The 21725-nt window shown below is 38.6% G+C and overlaps 1 protein-coding gene across 1 annotated transcript in view; it reads left to right on the plus strand.

Annotated features, from left to right (window-relative positions):
• USH2A (usherin) overlaps positions 1-21725 on the plus strand; it is a 562110-nt gene that overhangs the window by 208316 nt on the left and 332069 nt on the right. Inside the window, exons 23-27 of the mRNA XM_074949260.1 lie at positions 4686-4812; positions 5258-5359; positions 10092-10280; positions 10825-10955; positions 17314-17587. Coding sequence (XP_074805361.1) covers positions 4686-4812; positions 5258-5359; positions 10092-10280; positions 10825-10955; positions 17314-17587 — 823 coding nt within the window. The remainder of the gene's footprint in view (positions 1-4685; positions 4813-5257; positions 5360-10091; positions 10281-10824; positions 10956-17313; positions 17588-21725) is intronic.

Below are 21725 nucleotides of genomic sequence, written 5' to 3' on the forward strand. Positions count from 1 at the left end.
TGACTGCATTAGTTCACTACTTTTAAAAGAACTTAGAATGAAATCCTGCCCCTTTGACGTAAACGGGATTTTTTTCAGTGGCTTCAGTGGGGCCAGGATTGCGCTCTGCGGTCTGATCCAAAGCCCATTGAAGTCAGTGGAAAGCCTCCCATTACCTTCATTAGGCTTTGAATGAGGCTCATAGTGCTGTGACTTTCTTATATATTTTGATTATAATAGTGGCCAAGGTCTTAATCAGAATTGGGGACTCTTTGTGATGGGTACCGTACTCTTTCTGATGGATGGTATGGGTGATATAGATAAATGGAGAGCCCCTACTCTAGGGATTTAGCCTAAAATACTTCAACAGAGAAAGCACACACATTTTTTGGCAACTGGGAGCTGCTAACAATTCAGGCCTGGCAAATGGTTCAAGAAATTAATTCAGATATGATCCCTACAAAGCGTTTGATTTTGCAAATGTGATTTTGCCTTGTTTTACATAAGAATATTTAAATATGGTCACAGTATTATTCTGCGACTCTGGTAAAAATGTGTTACAGAAGCGTTTTGTGGAATGTATTTTGAATCCAGAGAATAGTTTCCTCCAAAATTAAGCACAGGTTGGCACAAGAGGTTGTGTGGTCCCAGCTTGAACTAGTTACAAATAAAATGTGGTTTCTGATGTATAAAACTATTAATGCTTTCGATTGTTGCCAAACATAATATGAAGAACTACTTATTCAGACACCTGATCTTTAGAATGCAGCATCGTTTGTAACAATTTTAACGCTAACTAAGTACACTTTGATGAGACAGCATTTAATAAAATGCTCATTAATTTCATCATTAGCAAGGGTATGCTAAGAAGTAAGCCAGTTTCTTATGTCACGCCCAATTAGCATCCCATGCTAGTAATCCCATTAGTATTGTTGAATTCACTAATGGAAAAACTAATGGGCATGCTACCAGGGCACATTAATTGGGCATGACACCAGTTCTGGTTTTAATTATTAAACTACGATAATGAAATGTGTGTTTGTAAAATATTAAAATGTTGAAATAAGGTAGAAGACAATAAAAATAGTATATGAAAAAATGCCTGGGTGCATGTAAGTGCGTTTGGGTTTGTGTTATCATTGTGGGACAGTGAACTGATACACAAACCAAGCCTGCATACCTAGGATGCAGGTACCTTTACGAAAGGCACATGCATCTATGTGGAAAACATACTACATATGCTCATGGGAAATTACTCCCTTTTTATAATCTTAAATACATCATACATATTCTCATGCATGGTATGCTCAGTGACAGCATCCAATTAAAAACATACTGTAGAAACGTATTACATTAAGTATCTGTATGCTGGCCAGCAACACTCAGATAAAGTTTGAACGGAATGGAGCTTTATTCCTTTAGGCTAATGCCGCTTTAAAGGTTGTGATAGTAGTGTTCAACAGAATCACATTAGTATTTTTCGCATTAGTACACTACCTTTTTTCCATCAGTATAATATTAAGATCACTGAAAGGGAGAGAAGTTGAGAACAAAGGTGTCAACAAAAATTACAGATCTGTCTTTTTCATTTACTGCCGGACAGTGGCAAATGAGCTACTACTTTCAGAGATGCCAGTAACTATTGCTAAAACAAAACAAGAGTTTATTTGCAAGTTTGGAAAATAGTTTTATGAAATCTGTCCTCAGAGTAACAATTTGTAAAGGTAATTTTCCTTTATTAATATCTACTATCTAAGCAAAATAGCATTTTTGCAGTTAAATAATTGCCTGGGAAGTTTTACTTACTGTACAGATGAGTATCCATAAGTCTCAGCTGCTTCTTGTTCAGAGAGACTGATTTCACCTAGTTGTAAGGAAATTGCAATATAGGGCGACAACCTTCAAACACTTGTGCTTAACTTTACCACTGTGAATGGTCCCTATTTCTGGTACAGCATAGGATTTTGCAGGATTTGGCCTAATTGCAGCCAGTTTTAAACCAAATTGTAGAAACCACTGTACACTTATATTTGCAATCTTAGGCTAAATTAGAATATGAATTTAACGTGCTTTCAGCTCCATCTGTAGAAGAGATATACAGTTTATAATAATCTTTCACATCTCTACCTATCATGTAGTTTATCCCATTGAATAGGGTTGCTCCAATATTAACAAGTATGGGGGGGGGAGGGAGAAAAAAATACAAGAAAGCTCTTCTTTAATAAAGTTTTTCTGTAGTTGGCATATTAGCATTTTGTAGGCAGATAGACAATTCATACTAGACTAGACCATTGCTCTATCTATCCTGGTATCTTGCTGCCAACAGTCGCAATACCTCAAATACATATTCAGAGATCTTCTTTCCTCATTTTTATCTTGATTAGTGATGGCATTTTATTTATTTCTTAGGAGCATGGAAATGTCCTTTTTGGAATGCTTGAGCGCACATTGTGGTCTAGTTGTTAGAACAGGGGGATTGGGAGTCAGGACTCCTGGATTCTGTTCTTGGATTTGCCACTATCTTGCATTTGCCTCTCCATCTTTGCCTCTCCATCTTTGGGCAAGTTATGGTATTAATATTATTATTTGTATTCTGATAGCACCCAAAATGTCGTAGACATTGACCACACATACAATAAGATACAATCTTGCCCAAAGAGCTTACAACCTAAGAAGACAAGCAATATATGAAGAGTGGAGGAAACAGATACAATCAAAATGTACACAGTTTTTATATCTGCATTCATTAAAGTGCAAGATGTATGGCTAAGTACGTTTTGGTGGTTAAAATCTCAACAAATAAAAGTGTGATTTAAAAAAATCAACTATGACCAACTATCCTCATCCTATCCATTATTAATTGGCTTACTTCTTATTTCTTAGCCTCACTTTTTCCCATTTTTAAAATGGGGGTAATTATTTTTAGCTCACAGTGGGGTTGTGAATCTTTAATTAAATAGTTACGGCACTTTGAGATCTCTAGACAAAAAGTGCCATAGAGAGAGAGAGAATATTATTAATCGTTGCTTCAGGTGTTTGTACTAAAGATAACACATTAGCATAACACTTCTCTTTCTTTAGCATAAGGGGTGCATAAGAATTGTGATAATAATTAGAGAGCACAGTAATTCATTGTCAAGCATTCATGGTATTTCATTGTCAAGCTTGCCTCGTAGCAAACATTTATTTTTTGCTCTTCCCCCTAATCACCTGAGATCTATTAACAAGAAGCTTATGTCCTGTGTTTGAGATTTGAGGTGGAAACTAGCATTAAAACAAGAGTCTACTCTTTGCCATTAAGGCCAGCATCTCTCTAATGTAAATTGGAATCACCAGTGAGAGCTACTTCACTTGCTAATTAGAATGTGACTTCTTGATTTTAAAAATAAAAGCTAATGATTTGTTCAAATGTTCCATTCTCCAAGAGTGATACATTAAGCTGGCTTCTTTTAGTGTTATAGGCAGTGCATTGCCCAAGTACAGCGTTTTGCTTTTAAGAACAAAAGGTGAAATCGTGGTCCCAATGAAGTCGCTGGCAAAGCTCCCACTGACTTCATTGATGTGATTCCACTCAAAGTATTTTACAGTTTTACTGAAACAGTAACAACGAAGGGTCAATATATAGTTCTGTAGCCTTAAAATTCTGTCTGTTCTGCAGGGATATCCTGCCCTGAAGGGTGAATTCTATTGAATAATATTGAATTCCTTGGAAAAAGGCACTTTATCCCTGCAAGTCAGGTGTAATTTAATGCTCTGGGATTGTATTTATTAAGGATTACTGGGAGATTTAAACACCAATCAGACATCAATCCCTAGGAATTGCCCTATGACACCGTCACTTTTCCTACAGTATTATGAGAGAAACATCTGTTTAAAAAAATGAATAATTCATTTTGACGTGCTGTCTGCATCAGTTATTTTCCTTTTACCTGGTGTATTTAGAAAAGTTTTGTACTAGATGTTAGCCATTGAGGTCTCCAAGTGTGTCTCACTTATCTTATCATTTACAATTTTGTATGTCTAAAATAATTTTAATATAACTGGGAAAGAGTTATGATTAGATTAGCATTTGTTTTGCATGCATCTCTTACATATGAATGGCATCTTAAAACCATCCCCCTCTGATTTTTTTCTGCTGAATTTTTTATATGACTTTTCTCTTCTCCAAAAAAACTGGACTGACTGTCCTTAAGATTGAAGTCTTCTCCTTATCCACAGAATGGGGTGAACAATGGCAGTGCAAGATTCCCAATACTGCCCTATAAGTATTCCTGACCTTCACTTAGAGAGACTACCTAGAGACAGAAACTGCCAAACAACAATCCCAATTAGTGTTAAATGTGATGGTGGCTCCTGTACACTAGAGACTCATTTCACACACTGCAGGCTGAGTAACAGTCATCCAATAACTGTCTGTTGAAATATTACAGAATTTCAGTTTATTCCTACCCCCTCACTGAAATCAGTGGAGCTGCAGAGGGTGTAAGTCAGAAAAGAATTTAGGCTCTAACTCATAGTAGCAATTAAACTGGATCCCTAGTCCTACACAAACTTTTGATTAGGCTACTTTACCAAGGATTGGGATTACAAAGAGATAAGTAAAGCTTGCTCAGTGTTAACCATTATTCACTATTTTAGCATAAATTTAAATAGAGAGGGGAACATCACAGGTACCTTCTATTAATATTTTAAATATTTCTTGAAAGGGATCTGCAGTGGCAGTTACTCCAACAAATGATGGTGGAAGACAATACAATGATAACGTTTGGCACCATATAATTGCTACAAGAAATCAGGCTTTGGGAAAAATCACTGTGGATAGTCAGTACACAGGTAATTTAACCCATTCGTTCACATTATATCATTATCATCAGGATATCACTCACTTGCGTTCACTTTCACTATTTACCCTCTCTTGTGTGTCGAAAATATTTGCACAAATTTTCATGACAGAATTGGTCACAGTACATTGTACAGTTCTTGCCATCCAAAATAAAGTCTTTCTGCAATAGCTATAGTCTCTAAATCATTGGCAATTTTAATACTAGACTTGAGGATTTTTGCCTCTTTTTATACTTCTTGATGATATGCTGCTATTACGTTATTCTATTGTAAAATGCCTTTGTAAAGCATCCTCAGGCTTGTGTAAAAGGGCACAATATAAGCATGCATAATACTATATTTGAATCCTGGATCTAATATGTGATACAGCATCACTATTAAATTACAGATTTATTGAAAACTTTGCATAGAAAAATAACACCCTTTCTTTTTTTAGGTTTTTCCTCAGCTACAAGTGGTAGTACCATTATTGGGGAAAACACAGGTGTTTTTGTTGGAGGACTTCCACAGGATTATACTATCCTAAGAAAGGACATGAGTGAGTATAGTTGTGTTATTCATGTGATGTATCTGAAATCCACTACAGTGGGGTTGACTTACCTACCTTTGCAACACTGAGGGCTGCATTGATAATTTGCCAGGAACCCGAGGGCAGCACTTAATTTCCATAATTATTTAGATAATTGTTTAATCAAAAATACATTCTCACAAATTTTCTTGTATTTTCATCTTCAATTATAGAAATTGCTTTTTGGCTGAGTTCACTAGCAATATAAGCAACATTACTTCACGCATATGTTGACTTATATAGGATACGTACATTTAAGTTAGTAACATATACATAAAGCAGGTGAACACATTTCATAATTTATGTAGCATAAGGATTCCAAAGTACTTTTCATAACTATAAATATATATTGTGTGGGAGAGACCTCGGTGTTGAAGCAAAAACAATATTAATAAAAAATTTAGTTATAATAATTTTGTCATTACAAAATTTTTTGTGCCTTTACTGAATATTAATAGCGTGCTATAGCAAGGATGCTTAGAAATTGGACAATACACATGTTTAGCTAATTATGTTAAAAACTGTTAAAGCTAATAGAAGAAATTCCAAGTGTTTTCTACTTCTGTGTCCCAAGCACAAGCAAACATCAAGCAGACTTACCACATAAACATTTTTAGGAAGAAACCTGATTGTGACAGGAATGCAGGTTTGTGTTATCAGAGCAATAAATCTAGAGGTAAAGTGGGGCTATACCATCTCCCTTCCCCATTTCTTTTCAAAAGAAAACCTGAGTTTAAAGCCACCCAAACATTGTCTGGGAGCATAAAGTAGTAAAATCTCATTCCGTGGGCAAGTTAGTGACAGAAAGGTAAGAGAAGTGTCATTTGATTCAGAAAAATCTACAGAATCATAATTTCAGTGGTGTTGCCCTCTGTGGTATGGCAAGAGGGGCCTTGCTGCCTCTGGTTCCCAGCTCCAGGTCCTTCAGAAAAGGGTCAAGTTGGGTATAATTGAAAAGCTCTTTCTAAGAACTCCTAAAAAACAGGCATGTGTGGACTTTTGGAAAACAGAATTTTCTTTTCCATCAAACTCTATTAAACTAAAAATATCTCAGAAAATGAACTGAATAAAAAGAAAAATTTTAAAGTTAGTTTTAACTCTATCTTGATCTTTCTGGCCACAAGAACAAAGGCAATTAAAGAAATGTTGTATATTCATTAAACAAAATGCATATTCAGGAGCTGAAAGTGTCACCTAAGCCATGGCCCAAGGCATGGAGTCAATGAAAGAGGGACAGCAACCAACTTGAATCTAAAGAAGCATGGAAGAGGTATGTTTTCTCACAGTTTAATGAAAAGGAGAAGGGTATATAAGACAGAAGTGAGCTCCCCACTTTCACCCCCTGCTACTCTGCTTAGGCAGCAAGCACTATGTAACTCATTCTGTCCATCTCTACAAGCAAGCTGCCAAAGACAGATAAGAAAAACAGAGAAGACTCAAGAAGAAACCAACCAAAGGAAACCTCTCCAAGACTTCAACATGGATTGATGAGAGAAAGTTAGCTAAAACATTGCCAAGGGACTAGGTTTAAAACTTTTGGAATGTTTTGTTGGAATATTGAAATGCTGTTGTAACTTAAAAGACTAACAGTTTCTCCTGTTAATCACCAAATGGTTAGTCCATGAGGAGACAGGCTAAACATTGGTAAACAGAGAAATAGTGGTATTTAATTGGATTTAAAATTCTTAATATTGGTTAATTGGCCTGTCTCAAGACAGCTCCTTAAATGGCTTCCTATAAGTAACTGATATAAATATTTCTTTGGTTTCATAGTACGTAGTTAAGATTGCTTACTTGGCCAGCTATATACTGACTGGTTATTTATTAATAACCAACAGGTCCACCTGCTCTGATACAAAATTATTTTGCCCATATATAAACATTCTTAGTTATCTTAAAGATATAGTAAAGAATGGATTCACAATAATTTGGGAAAACAATATACTTTGGTATTAACTAACAAAGAGGAAAGCACACCTCAGGTGTGTGTTCTTAGGGATGTAATCTCTGTTAAAACTCTCCATAGAGAGACATACAGAATAGATTGTAGCAGAAGTAACCAGTTTAACATTTGTGTTAGGTCGTTGGTGGTGTTTGATGTTTTCTTTACCTTTCTTTAACAGTAAAAGAGCTGTGGTTAATAACTGTGATTACTTTGGTTGGTCTTTAGCTTCTATGTGAGCCAAGCTTCTGTATTGGCAGTAAGAGAAACAGTTGGTAAGAGCTGGCCTATCATGTCTTGGTTCTCTAAACTAAATATTTTTAGTAATTTTTCATTCAAAATTACTTGGCGTCCATCAATTTAAAACTACACCTTTCATTCCCACAAATTGACTCACCCAAGAACTTAACTACAAAACATCAAGGGTGAAATGCAACAACAATTTAGCTTAGCAGCACTGCATGCCTGTATAGGACAGAAAGGTGCTTTGTCCAGTTGAAACAGTAGAGGAATGTAGACTGCTACCCAAACTCAAATGTAATGGATAGTTATATTTAACCAGGACACTGGACATAACACCCTACTTGTGCAAAATTGCCGTGGCTCCTTGAATGTCTACAAGTAAGTGAGACTTTTTCACATCTCATCCAAAATAAAGTAACTCTAGCAGTAGGGTGACTCCTAACACAATGCTCAGTAATTAGTCCAGTACTGGAGCGTAGGAAACAATGCTACGCTACAGTGTTTTCACCAGCTTTAGTTGCTATCTATCTATCTAGATAATTTAGGTACTTGTATGGCTCCCATTATTGTAGCATCTGAGTTCCTCACAATTTTGCTGTATTTATCCTTAAAACACCGCTGTGTAGGGAGTTGGGAAGTACTGTCATGCGCATTTTACAGGTGGAGAACTGAGAAACTAAAAGACTTCAGGGTACTGAAGCCGGATCTCCCGGGTCCCAGTCTGGTGGCCACAGGACCATACTATTTCTCTTAATTGCTTATGTACTTGAATTTTTATTGCCTACTTCATACACCTGCATACAATGCGCATTATACTGTGAACAGTGGAACACAGTGAAGTTGGTAAATGGGTTACTTATGATCTGTTTAGATAAGGATCTGGGTATATTTCACCCATGCAGACCGCAGTTTGGACCTCTACTGTGATATTTTGCACTTTCCTCACATGGCTGTGTCCACATGCAAGGAGAATGCAGATTACACACACTGCAATTTTACCACTGTTTAAAATCCTCCATGCTCTTAGAGTCTAAGAAGTGACTATGTAAAAATGGTATTCTGGGACATATTTGTTGTGTCTCGGTGACTCCGTATCATGTTTGCTTAGTTTACAAGTAAAAAGATGTTTTTCCTGACTGACAGCACTGGGATCTGAAAGTCAAACAGTGTTTTTGAGTTTATAGCACCATCAGTAATAAAGACTTAGAACTTAGTTGACAACTTGCTTTCATGATTTGCTGCCTGGAGTAAACTCCAGCTCACTCTCTTGTCATTGTGTTAACTCTGCAGGGTTTACAGGAATCAAAAGTAGCACAAACTTACTTTTGTCATTAAACATCCAGTTATAACACAGAGGGGCAAATTCTGTCCCTTCCTGAGTAGCTGCAGAGGACTCTTTGGCAGTGCAGCCAGTGTAGCTATGCTACTTAATATGAGGCTGGATATCAGGGAGCACACAAGAGGGTGGCTCCCCTCCACATTGTGGAGTCTTGTTCCATACGTGTTTCCCAGCAATGCAGCACACAGGGAATGGGGGTGGGGAATCCATGAGTGCATGTAGGTATTACATAAAGTGTCCTGATCTGGTAGGTTAGGTAAAAAACAAAACAATGAAACCAACAAAAAACTCAGCAAGTCCATGGGATTAGTAAACCAAGAAGCTTCCACTTTCTGTGTCTTTATTTCAGTTCACCAAAACCAGAAAAACGTGTCCATAGTCTTTTAAGAAATTGGTTCAGACAATCATCCCAGGTGTCTGCCTCAGAACCCCCTTTAACTCAAAAGGACTATGCAAACAAACTAATCAGAGTGGGTTTACTTATATATATTTTTCAGGAGAGGGCCATCAGCAAAACCTGCCTTATTACAGATTCCTCTCCTGTTAGGAAAAATGGATGTATGCAATCTCTTATCTCCCAACATGTCTTTCCCCAGCCAGGGCCAAGAAACCCTGTTCACCTGTATTTCTTAGAGATATTGGATAGGAACTACCCCGACCCCTCCCCTGTCCCTTGTATTGAGTGGAGAAGGGAGTTTGAGCCCATACTGCTCAGGAAACTCTGATTTTGGGGTCCAAAGCCAGATTCAGAAACAGCTGCTTCTATGAGACCACATCTTTCCTTTCACTGATTGCATCCCCTTCCTCATGGTATTTTTAAGAAGTAAAACCTGAATTGGAGGAGTGCTAATCTAGAAGGATTCCCTTAGAATCCTCATGGGGCATGTACGCACTGTTACATCCATATGGGCTACTTTCGCTGTTGATGTAAAGGAGCCTCCATGAAGCAGTTCAGCAAGTTCAGAATCCTCCCAGGCCAAAGAGTGGTGGCTGCTCCCCCTAATGGCTGGCCAGGCAGTAAAGTCTGGATTTGACCCAGGGAGGTGATCCATAAAGAGATTGATATTTATATACATATATACCTCTCCATCTGTGTGTGAAGTATGATATGTATGCATATTTGTCTTTATTTTAATATCAGGTGGTTCATTTCCTAAATGATATTTTCACTTTTGCAGGGACTAAGACAATAATCCAGAAAGGTTTTGTGGGGTGTCTCAGTGATGTGTTTTTGAAAAAAAAACACAATCCCTATGAAAATTGGGAACCTTTAGAATGGCAGGATGCTGAAGAGCAAAACAACGTCTATCAGAGTTGGGAAGGATGTCCCACTGTCCTTATGGAAGGCGCACATTTTCTTGGCAAAGGTAAAATAGTGTATTATATAGTGGACCAATCAATTCTCAAATTGAATAAATTATCGCACCTGTTTTTCAATTGTCCTCTTTTTAAACACACTCTTACTTATACAGGGTTATTTTCAGCTGGGCTAAGGCTTAGCTTCTGTGTTTACAAGAGCAATTCATGCTCACAGAATGAATTACAGTCAGCAAGAGGTGCAGCTGCTTGAGATGCACACACATTTACTACAATGAAATATTTTGCAGGCGCTGATTGTGCCTACAAAAGGAGAGGGCACACCTACTGAATATTAACACAAAATACCGTGATGCGTCAATGGAACACCATGATGCCAACATCACAGTGAAGTATTAGGTTGTTGCACTGTTTCTCCTTTCTGAGTTTTTGCTCCATTTGATGATGAAGTGGCTTTACAAGGCTGAATGAACATCAACGCAGCATCCTCTGTTAGAATTCTATAAGTGACTCTGCAATGCAGCATCTTTCCTTACTTTTGATTTCTGCTTTGATTTATTTATTTTAAAAACGTGTGTTGTTTTGTCTTTCAAGGGTTCCTGGAACTCCGTTCAGATATTTTTCATGGTGGACTCGACTTTGAGATCTCCTTTAAGTTTAGAACAGACCAGCTGAATGGATTACTTCTGTTTGTTTACAACAAAGAAGGGCCAGATTACCTTGCAGTAGGTTCAGAAATGAATTATTACAAATTTTTTTCAGATACCTTGTATGAGATTTTCTTGTTACTGTCTCTCCCTAAAAACACTATCATTTGTAGTTTTTTATTTTTTCAAACCATGTAATCTTATATATGTTCACCAAATACCAATCTGTACAACATTTAAAAATGTATAGTAAAAGGGTTGAAAAGAAAAAAATATAATACATGGATATATTTTAAATAAGGGAAAAAATCAGTATGTCACATACACTGCAACATTTTCTACTGGACTGTAAGCAATTAGAATCAGTTAGAGATGGAAAAGATCTATATTAAGTCCATTCCCTTGACAGTGTGGGATTATTCTCTTTTGTATATTTACATTACAAGGACTTTATCCAGCTCAGTTTAACTATCCCAAGTTACAAGAGTTCCATCACTTCCCAAAGGAAACTGTTCCACGCCCTAATACATCATCATAATCAGGAATTTTTTTTTCTTACTAGCAATAATTATCCATTTTTAATAGGAATATAAGAATTGCCACACTGGATCAGACTAATGGACCATTTTAGTCCATTATCCTGTCTCCAACAGTGGCCTTCAGAGGAAGGTACAGGGAGAAAACCTGCAGCGGGCAGCTATGGAATTATCTGCCTATAGCAAAGTTTTCTTCCTAACCTCCATTAGGTAGAAGCTGGTTTATGCTGTGAAGCATTACTTCTTTTTCAAAACTCTGTTTGGGATTTTTTTAGTCCAGTCCTTTAGTCTTGTTAAACTCTTCAGTTCTACAGGTAAATTGTGTATTGTGAAAAACACTATTTCCTTTTATTAGTTTTAAATTTACTGCCTTTCAATTTTATGAAATTTCTCCTTGTTCTTGTATTATGAACGAAAGTGAACAGAAGAGCCCAGTCCAATTCCTGCACACCATCATTAATTTTATACCTATAACATGTCCCTTATTTGTTTCCTCTGTACAGTAAAACCTCCCCAGTCTCTTCAGTTCTCTTCACAGAGAAGTTTTTTATGTCTCTAGTCATTTACATTGGCCATCTATGAACTTCCTTTATCTCTGCTATATCCTTTTTCACATAGAGTGACGAGAACTGAACAAAGATGCCTTTTTGCCATGCTTCCTTATTTATTTATGATTTATATTTTGTATCTTTGTTTTTAAATGTTAATGTCACAGTCGTGGGTTTTGGTACCTTTACTTCTCCAAGGATGTTGAACTTAGTTTCATTGTGGTCACTGTTACTTGGCCGCTCAACTACAGTTACTTCTTGAATCAACTCCTGTTTGTTATATGGGATTAGGTTGAGAATGATCTCTTCTCTTAGCGGTTCCAAGAAGTGGTCATTTAGGGTGAGAATAAATTGCTTCACTATACTTTGTCCCATTGTTATATTTAACCAATTTATATGTAGGAAGTTTGCATCACCCATTATGATTATTATTTTAGCTTTTGTTGCCCCCTTGATCTGTCTCAACAGGGTTAATTCAGTATCCTTTTCCTGATCTGGAGGCTGGTAGTATAATCGTACTAGTATGTTTGTATTTTCATGACTTGGAATTTGTATCCATACAGATTCAACTATGTGGCTCTTTCCACTCAGAATTATCTCACTAGATTCTAGGAATTCTTTTTGGGGTGTTGTGCTAGTCCTCACATCTCTATGATCCATTTTACCCTCCTTGTATAGTTTTATATCCAGACATTACAATATCTTATTAATTTTTGTTATTCCATCATTTCATTAATGCCTATTATGTCTCCACCACCATTTGTTCCACCTTGTGTCTAGCTGTGACACTCTAAGGCCTTGTCTACACTGCTGCTTAAGTCAATGTAAGTTACGTCGCACAGGCTGTGAAAAAAACACCCCGGAGTGAAGTAACTTACATTGACTTAACACAGTGTCTGCACCATGCTATGATGGCGGGAGATGCTTCTGCCTCTCATTGAGGTGGATTACTTACGTCGATGGGAGAGCGTACTCCTGTCAACATAGCGCATCTTCACCAGATGCGCTGAATTGACGCCACTCCATCAATCGCAGCTGCACTGATTTAGTGCAGTAATGAAGACAGGCTCTGAGTTGGTTTTCCAGACCTGAAGAAGACTCAAAAGCTTGTCTGTCTCACCACCAGAATTTGGTCCAGTAATATCTCTCTAATATTGTCTCTCTAATATCCTGGGACCAACATAGCTACAACAACACTGTATACATCATATTTTCTGTCAGTTGTCATTTCACTCACCAATATGTATTTAAAACTTTTTCCTTTCCCCTTTAAACTTCTGTCATAAATTAGAAAACAGCAACAAAAAGCACCTTGTTGTGTTGATTTTTAGGATATTTCTAATTTACAAATGAAAACAGCAACTAAAGGGACTTATTCCCAATTTTAAATTTAATTTTGGGTATTATGCTTGCCCCTGACCATTTTTGTGCCTTTACAGCCACATTTTCTTATTTTTAAGTGTTTTTCTTTCTCCTTTTGTGTGGAAGTCCCACAGAAATAGATAAATATGATTATCTGACTATAAAGAGGAAACAACTGTACAAAAAGCGCTGTCAAATACACAACGTAAGCAAAGAGAAAAATAATTTCCCCTCTAAAGTCACTTTCCGTTTTAGTCAATTTAGGTGTTACAACTCAGTTGGTTATTACTGCACTGAAATGTGTGGTTGAATATGTTTCCCTGCCTCCATTAGCAATTTTCATCTCACCTCATCCCCTCACCTCAAGGAGTGCTATGTACAGAGTACATTTTCTAGTCTCTTGCAGTCTGATGTTACAAACATACATAAGGATGTCAGAAGTGTTCTCTGTGTATTTAAGCTCACAAAAAAAGTTAACACTGAGTGGAAGTGAGGTTTATAGCACGCTGCTCGTAAATGATGGTGCTGTCATTGGGATCCTTGACCAGAACAAACTTGCACTGGAAAATAGGTTAGAAGTCCCAGCACTTTGCCAGGGTACCATTTTGGGTACGATGGTATTCCTGACTTGTTCCTTTACATGGATCACTGTCGCAGGGTGCTGCTAGAGAGGCCTTAATCAGCTCCTGCCACTCCAGTCCCAATCAGGGGGATTGGATTGGGGCTGGGAAGATAGCCTGATGCCTGCCCGGTAACTGACCACACCTGCCAGCCTCATTAGCAGGAGCTATCAGGCTGGGAGGAAGTGGAGGGATGTGGGGGCAGAGACCAGGAGGGGAAGGTCAGTCTCAAACGGAGGTGGGAGCCTCCTAGTTTGTTGCTGGCCAGGCCTGTGGCAGGCCAAGCTGTTATAAAAAGCCTGTATATAGTTGGAAACTGGTGGTGGGGACTTGATCACAAATAAAGAGCACGGGTGTTCCACCCGCCTGAAGTGTCACTGAGTCTCTGAGAAGAGGGGAAGAAGGGCCGAACCAGAGGGGGCACGGCGTGCGCCCCATTACAATCACACATCACCTTTACCTGCATTATGGATTCTGTATTGGAGATGGACATGTCTGTAGCTGGGCAGATACATGGCATGATAACACAAATCTCCTTTTCTTTTACATGGGGTCTCCTTCTGTTCACTATGGATTAATATTTATTATATTATGTTTATTGTATGCAGTCAGTTCTTTTCCTAAACAAACTGTAACAGATGGAATAATGCAGTCTGAATAAGAGGTAGTCTTGAAGCCTCATTTCAGAATGGTGTATGCCATATTCTAGTTGATGTTGTGTCAGCCAGGAAAGTGACTGAGCTTCAAGCATTTCTGGCTGAACCACATTATATGCCATTGCACAGAACAAGGTGATACGCAGCCCCCACTCCTTTCATTCCTAATGTGGTCTCAGAATTTCATCTAAACCAGTCAGTCAACCTGCCTGTCTTCTTCTTGAAGCCATACTCTGCACTGGGAGAAAAGAAACTGCATATACTAGATATATCTAGAGCTTTGCTTTATTACACTGCCAGGACCAAACTGTTCAGACTGTCACCCTAGCTATTTCTAGCCACAGCTGGGCGTTCTAAAGGTCAGGCCACTTCATCAACAAGAATATAGAAATGGATTACACAGTGTAGCTCACTGTGTTACCAACTAGCTGCTGTACTTCTCCCACGGAACATCAAGGCTCCCCCCACCACAGAACAAACATCCTCCATCTGCTTCAGGAATGTGCTAACATCAGAAGTCTGTAAGACGGCAATGTGGAGCCCACTGACCTTTGTCAAGCACTATACCTGCACCTTAGCTGCTAGGTCATATGCCAAGTTCAGGAGAGGAGTACTTCAATCACTGTTTGATTGATGCAGCTGAAACTCTTCATTCCCACCCTTCTGAGGGTTTACTGCTTGCCAGTCAGCTGCAGTAGCTTTCACACTGACTCATACTCAAAGACAAAAGAACAGTCACTTACAGTAACTGTGGTTCTATGCTGTAGTCAGTGTCAATCCCATGACCTGCCCAGTGTACCTTCTTTGTGGAGTTTTCATTTACCGAGAGCTTCAAATTATGACAGCATTGCGGGAGTATCATAGCTGCTCTACCCTTTATGCCCTCGCATAGGAACACAAGGAGGCACAGGGTGCATTTGCAGCCTCAATTGACACAGCTGTTCAAAAGACCCCAAATTTTACACAAATGAGATGCATGTGATCCACACTGACTACAGCATCTTGAAGAACCACATTTATTGTGGGGTAGGTTAGCATTTTTTGGACACTTGGAGTAATTGTTACTAAAGTGCAATCAAAATATAAATACTTTAATGTGAGAGATTGTTGGTATTCTCTGTTTCTCAAAAATGTGCATCTTTTTCCAGAAGAATGTTAAAGATGTATATTTTTATAGATCTTTCTATTTTATATTTTAAGATCTGTGACAAAGTTCCTGCTCTACCTTGGTGGGTCTTGCGCTTATTGGCAGATTTGCTCGCCTTGGAGCTTCACGGCAGCCCTCAGCTTGGCCGTTTTTCTGAATTCACAGTCCAGGTCGACTCCTGGAGCTGGGAGGATTTGGGGGGTACCCGGGCCCGCCCTCTACTCAGGGTTCTAGCCCAGGGCCCTGTGGAATGCAGCTGTCTAGAGTGCCTCCTGGAACAGCTGTGCGACAGCTACAACTCCCTGGGCTATTTCCCCATGGCCTCCTCCCAACACCTTCTTTATCCTCACCATGGGACCTTCCTCCTGGTGTCTGATAATGCTTGTACACTTCAGTCCTCCAACAGTCCGCGTTCTCACTCTCAGCTCCTAGTGCCTCTTGCTCCCTGCTCCTCACACGCACACCACAAACTGAAGTGAGCTCCTTTTTAAAACCCAGGTGCCCTGATTAGCGTGCCTTAATTGATTCTAGCAGCTCCTTGATTGGCTGCAGGTGTTCTAATCAGCCTTTCTGTCTTAATTGTCTCCAGAAGGTTCCTGATTGTTCTGCAACCTTCCCTGTTACCTTACCCAGGGAAAAGGGACCTACTTAGCCTGGGGCTAATATATCTGCCTTCTATTACTCTCCTATAGCCATCCGGCCTGACCCTGTCACAGATCTTATTTCACTTAAGATTTTGGCTTGGGAAGTGAAATGTATTTTCTATGGGCTTATCCTTTTTTTTGTTTTTCGGTTTTTTTGGAGGGGATTCATTTTTTTATTTTTATTTTTATTTTTGTTGTTGTTCACAACTACCATATTTTAAATTATCAGTGTTCTGTGCTAGCCAATTTGGAATCTCAAAACATACGTGCTGATGCATCTCAGACAATCAGGATTAAACAATTTGGCAGTAAAGCATATGGAAACTTTATTTCCACAATGAAAATTTAGGTAAAATGTTTTTCATATTTCAAAATTTATACATTAATCTAGAAAATACATATAGAAACAATTATTTTAGAGATGTAAAACAATAAGGATGAAATATGGAATCAATATGTTATTGTACAAATTTGAAATTGCATTCACTAGATAATTAAAAGGAGCTTAATCAGGTCTGACATTTAATTTCCTTATTGTCATGTCACATTTTTCCAAAAATTAAATTGACAGAAGAAAATGGTGTTTTGTCATTTTCAAAAAAGTCAGATAGAAACAGTCATACTTTAAGCTGTTCTTTTCTTTTCAGTCAATTATATGGCTGTTGATACTAAAGTCCTAAATAGGTTGCAAAAAAAATAGAATTTTTTTGTTACATGTCAAATTGTGTCACTAATTGATACATGTGTACTTGCTACAGTTGTTATATCCTATGTTAACAATTGTACTGTCATTACAATTGCTTGAAGGAAAAATGTTTTTGTACCTTTCCTTCAGTTGAATGTCTTAAATGTCTATAACACGTTGACCTTTTCCTCCTCTGACACTGTCATTTTTGAAACCTTTCTTTTATTTTAAAATACAGGCTGAGCTGAAGAGTGGAATTCTGAGCTTCCTGTTAAAAACTGGCACTGTTTTTACACAAGTGGATCTCTGGGTGGGGCTGTCCTATTGTGATGGAAACTGGAAGAAAGTAACTGTGAAGAAGGAAGGCTCAAGAGTTTCTGCAAGTATGAATAATTTGAGAGAGCATGTTTTGGAACCCAGTGCTCAGCAACTGAAAGTAAACTCTCCAGTCTATATAGGAGGAATCCCCTCTGAGCTACAGAACTTCTATAAAGAACTAGGATTAGAACAAGGTAAGGAAAACCAAGGGAAATCCAGCATTGCAGGAACAGGTGTTAGTAATTCTGTAGACAGCTGTCTTTGCTCTGAGATGGTACTAAATATATGCACCAGTACAGTGTTAGGGGGCATTTAAACAATGTAGTATTTGTTCAGATCTAAAGGGGAAATACAGATGTTCTCCCTATTGTTATTATTGTCCCATGTTTCTGCTAACATTTCCATCTGTCCACCACATCTAGCTAAACTTCTTGCACCAAGCCTAACGTTTCAAAGGTCACTTAGATCTCACCTGCCCTTTAGCTTGCCTGCAAAGTCAAGATGATTGCATCCTAATTTACATATCAGTTGTTCCTGATCAGAGGTGTTAGCTTAGGCAATGTCTACACTAGCACTTTTGTTGGTATAACTTATATTGTGTAGGAGTGTGAAAAAACACACCCCCTCACTTCCCCCAAGCGACATAAGTTACACTGACAGAAGCCCTGGTGTGGACAGCACTACGTCAGCGGAGATGCTCTCCTGCCGACGTAGGTACCACCTGTCACTGGGGGCATAAAGTGGCTACATGAGAGATCTTACAGCGGTGCAGCTGCATTGGTACAGCTGTGCCGCTGTAAGGCCTCTAGTGCAGATGTGGCCTTAGATAGAATAAGGGCTTGTCTACACATAAAATCCTGCAGAAGAGCAGCTGCAAGTCAGTGAAGACACTCCCTATACTGACTGGAGGGGTTCTCCCATTGAAGTAGGTAATCCAGCTCTCCGAGAGGTGGTACTTAATTCTCCCATCGACTTAATGCTTGCTATACTGAGGGTTAGGTCAGTTTAGGTGGGTTTTTCACTAGACCTAAGTTAAGCTTGGGCTGTCTGTACTCTTTTGGTATATTGACCTCTTCAAGAGGCAAATGTTATAATTCCCCTTAGCAGTACCCCAATTCTGTATGACATACGACTTGTAGGCAGACACCAGATCATAAGCCTTTGGGTAAAAGAAGTACCACCCATGTAGAATCCAGGTGAGGGTGCTTTATCTTGCTGTCTTCTAGGCAACAGACATAGTATAAAAATAAATCTTACAGTCTTACAGTAGAGTATATATAATATATCAATTAAATGTTATATGAACCCTAAATGATCATTCCTATTTTTGTACACTATCAAAATCCTCCCACCCTTGAGGTGTCTTAAGCATCATTCAGATCAGCTGCATCAGAAAAATGAGATGTGCTAACTTCAGCTGCACAGGCAGAAAAGCTAAAATCTTCAAGAGAGAGATTTTCACAGCACTCCATCCACACAAGTCCCCTCCATAATCTGGAATGATAACATACTCAGCCCGTGAAATATGAGATAGGCACATTAGATCACTGGAATGCTCTCCACTGAGTAGGACACTGCTATATGTAGCAGCTACTGGGAGCTCATTAATCATTTCACTGGCATTGCTAGAGGTAGTTAAAGTATTCATTGCATACAAAATTCTGTGAGATTTTCTGGATCAGCTAGTTGTACCTGGTACAGAACAAGGAGGAGCGGGAGACAAAGGTACTTCAACTCACCTTTGTGCTTCCCCCCCAGCCCCAGTTCTGTGACAGGCTTAATCTCTGGTGTAAAACTGAGTAGCCTCTCTTTGCTCTGTTCAACACTCAGTTGTCTGTGCCCCTTGGTCAGGGACCATCTGGATGCAAAATGCCTGGAACATGGCCATAAACCAACCTGTCTCCGTGAATTTTGGCCTCTTCTTTTTTTTCTTTTTCTTTTTTCTTTCTTTTTGTTTTGTTTAACAAGGTCTTTGTAAATAAACCATTATTTATAAAGTTATTCATAATTTATTTTCATCTATTATAAACAATAAAATGGTAGTCAGTAGATTATATGTGAATTGTCTAATGTTAGTATTCGGTGTTGAACATCTCAGGTGGGGTAAATACATGTGTTGATGTTGAATATCTGTATTCAAGTAAATTAGGCAGACAGTTTTTCAAGCTTTATGAATTCACAGATATGGAAAGGTTCAAATCAATCCAAAGCACTAGGATTCACAAGTAATGAATACATGTTCTTCCTAGTATTCAGTAGCTGTAGGCATCATAATACATTATAACGTACCCCAGACCCTATACACATCATTTTTCTGGCCCAAAAGGATTAGCCATTATTCATGTCCCATTAATGCTATATCTTACCAGATGGTATCACTTCTGAGTTGATGCACTCCCAATTCCTGTAGCCAAGGGATCTATCAACAATTCATCTAGGGCTAAACATTATTCAAGTATACATTTAGGCACCTCAATAAATTTGGTCTGATTTTCAAAAGTGCTGAATCCTCACTGACTTGAGATGGGAATTACAGGTGCTCAGTACTTCTGAAAAACAAGCCACCTATTTAGGTGCCCAAATGTGGATTGAAATTAGCCTCTTTCGGCACTCATGTTTGGAAAATTTTGGCCATATTCATATTTTTTTAACTTGTTTGACTTTATTATGTTCCCAAATGTAGCCTATCAGTGTGACCAATAGGAATGAGAATATGTGATGTTTTGGGAATCACAAGGAACAGTGAAAGGCTTTGTTATTGCCTGCCGTGTAACCTCGGGGTGTGTTAATGCTGTACTGCTTTGGTTCAGATCCTTGACACCAGTAGCCTGCCCACAAGCACAAAGTCTCATCTTGCAGGATGATACCAATAGCCCATCTAGTCTCAAGTCTCCCCAGATTCAACTTTCCTGAGTTCTTAACTACCAGGCATTTGGACTTTTCTCCTCTGATTTGTCACCCCTGAAGATGTGAAACCAGCCACCCAGATATCAGCTTACTTTGGCCTCCACATTCCACTCAGTATGTACAACACAGATCTGCTTGGGGTAAAAATAAACAAAAGGTTTATTTAGTAGAAAAACCACAGATTCAAAGATGAAGTGGTGAGGGTGAGCAAATGTATACAAGTTATACAGCAAACAGACATAAAGACATAACCTCAAGCTTTACACTTCCATATTGGATAAAATCCCTTTTCTAATACAAGTTACTGGCTGCCTTTGAACAGTTTCCCAGCATACCCCCTAACTATAGCGGGGATCCAGTGTTTCACAGACAGCTTCATGCCTAGAGGCTGTTCCTCAGTTTCTGGATGCAAAACCTTAGACACAAGCCTGCTTTTAAAAGGCTTCCCAACCCCTTTCTCTCAGGGCTTATCTACACTGTAGAGACTGCAGCTATAAGGTTCTCCCATCAACACAGGTAATCTACCTCCCTGAGAGGCAGTATCTAGGTCAAGGGGGGAATTCTCTTGACATAGCACTGTCTACACTGGGGGTTAAGTCAGTTTAACTGTGTCACTCAGGGGTGTGGATTTTTCACACCCCTGAGTGATGTAGTTATACTGACCTAATTTCCTAGTGTGGACCAGGCCTCAGTCCATGGTGACTCATGTTTGTTCAGCATGTGGAAACCCCCACTTGACTTGAGAGCTGGGATGTCTCAACATTTTTCCATTAACTCTAATGGCTCGTCCTTGTTATTTCCTGGACTAAACAGGAGGTAGTTACTTGGAGCTGATTATGTGGAAACACCTGGCTGGGAAGTGCCTCTCACTGTCCTGTTGTGAAGTGGAGCCAAAGTTTAGGAGCCCAGTTCTAAGCTGTATACATAGCTCATAATGATTCTTAAGCTTAGAAAGTTACAAGCTTTCATAAAAGATTTTACTCAACACATTTTTGTAGCACAATAACATTTTAAAAAATAAGTTGGTTCAGCTGCTTATTCTTTGGGTTTCAACCTCCCTGTTCTCCCCTCGGGGTGTCTGGACACTGATTGTCACAGAAGCATTTGTCAGAAAGAGAAAATGTGACTAAAATGGCATGTTTCTAGGTAATGTTTATGACGCATAATCTAGAAAGTATTGTAATGTGTGTTACTGTTTGTTTCTCTTAATGTAATTCATATTTGAAAGAAGCTGAAGACTTATGTTTATAATCAGCAGAATGATACCTTGCCAATAGTAGATCCTGATGTGTTGATTTCATGTTTTGTACTTTATACCATCTACTGTAAAGTACAACTTTGCATTCAATTCCAATTTTCATTGTTGTGATATACATGGGAGCCTAGATGGCTTCAGAGAATGGCAATGGGGTATGGAGACTGTCC

This window comes from Natator depressus, chromosome 3 (assembly GCF_965152275.1).
Source record: "Natator depressus isolate rNatDep1 chromosome 3, rNatDep2.hap1, whole genome shotgun sequence".
Lineage (NCBI taxonomy): Eukaryota > Metazoa > Chordata > Testudines > Cheloniidae > Natator > Natator depressus.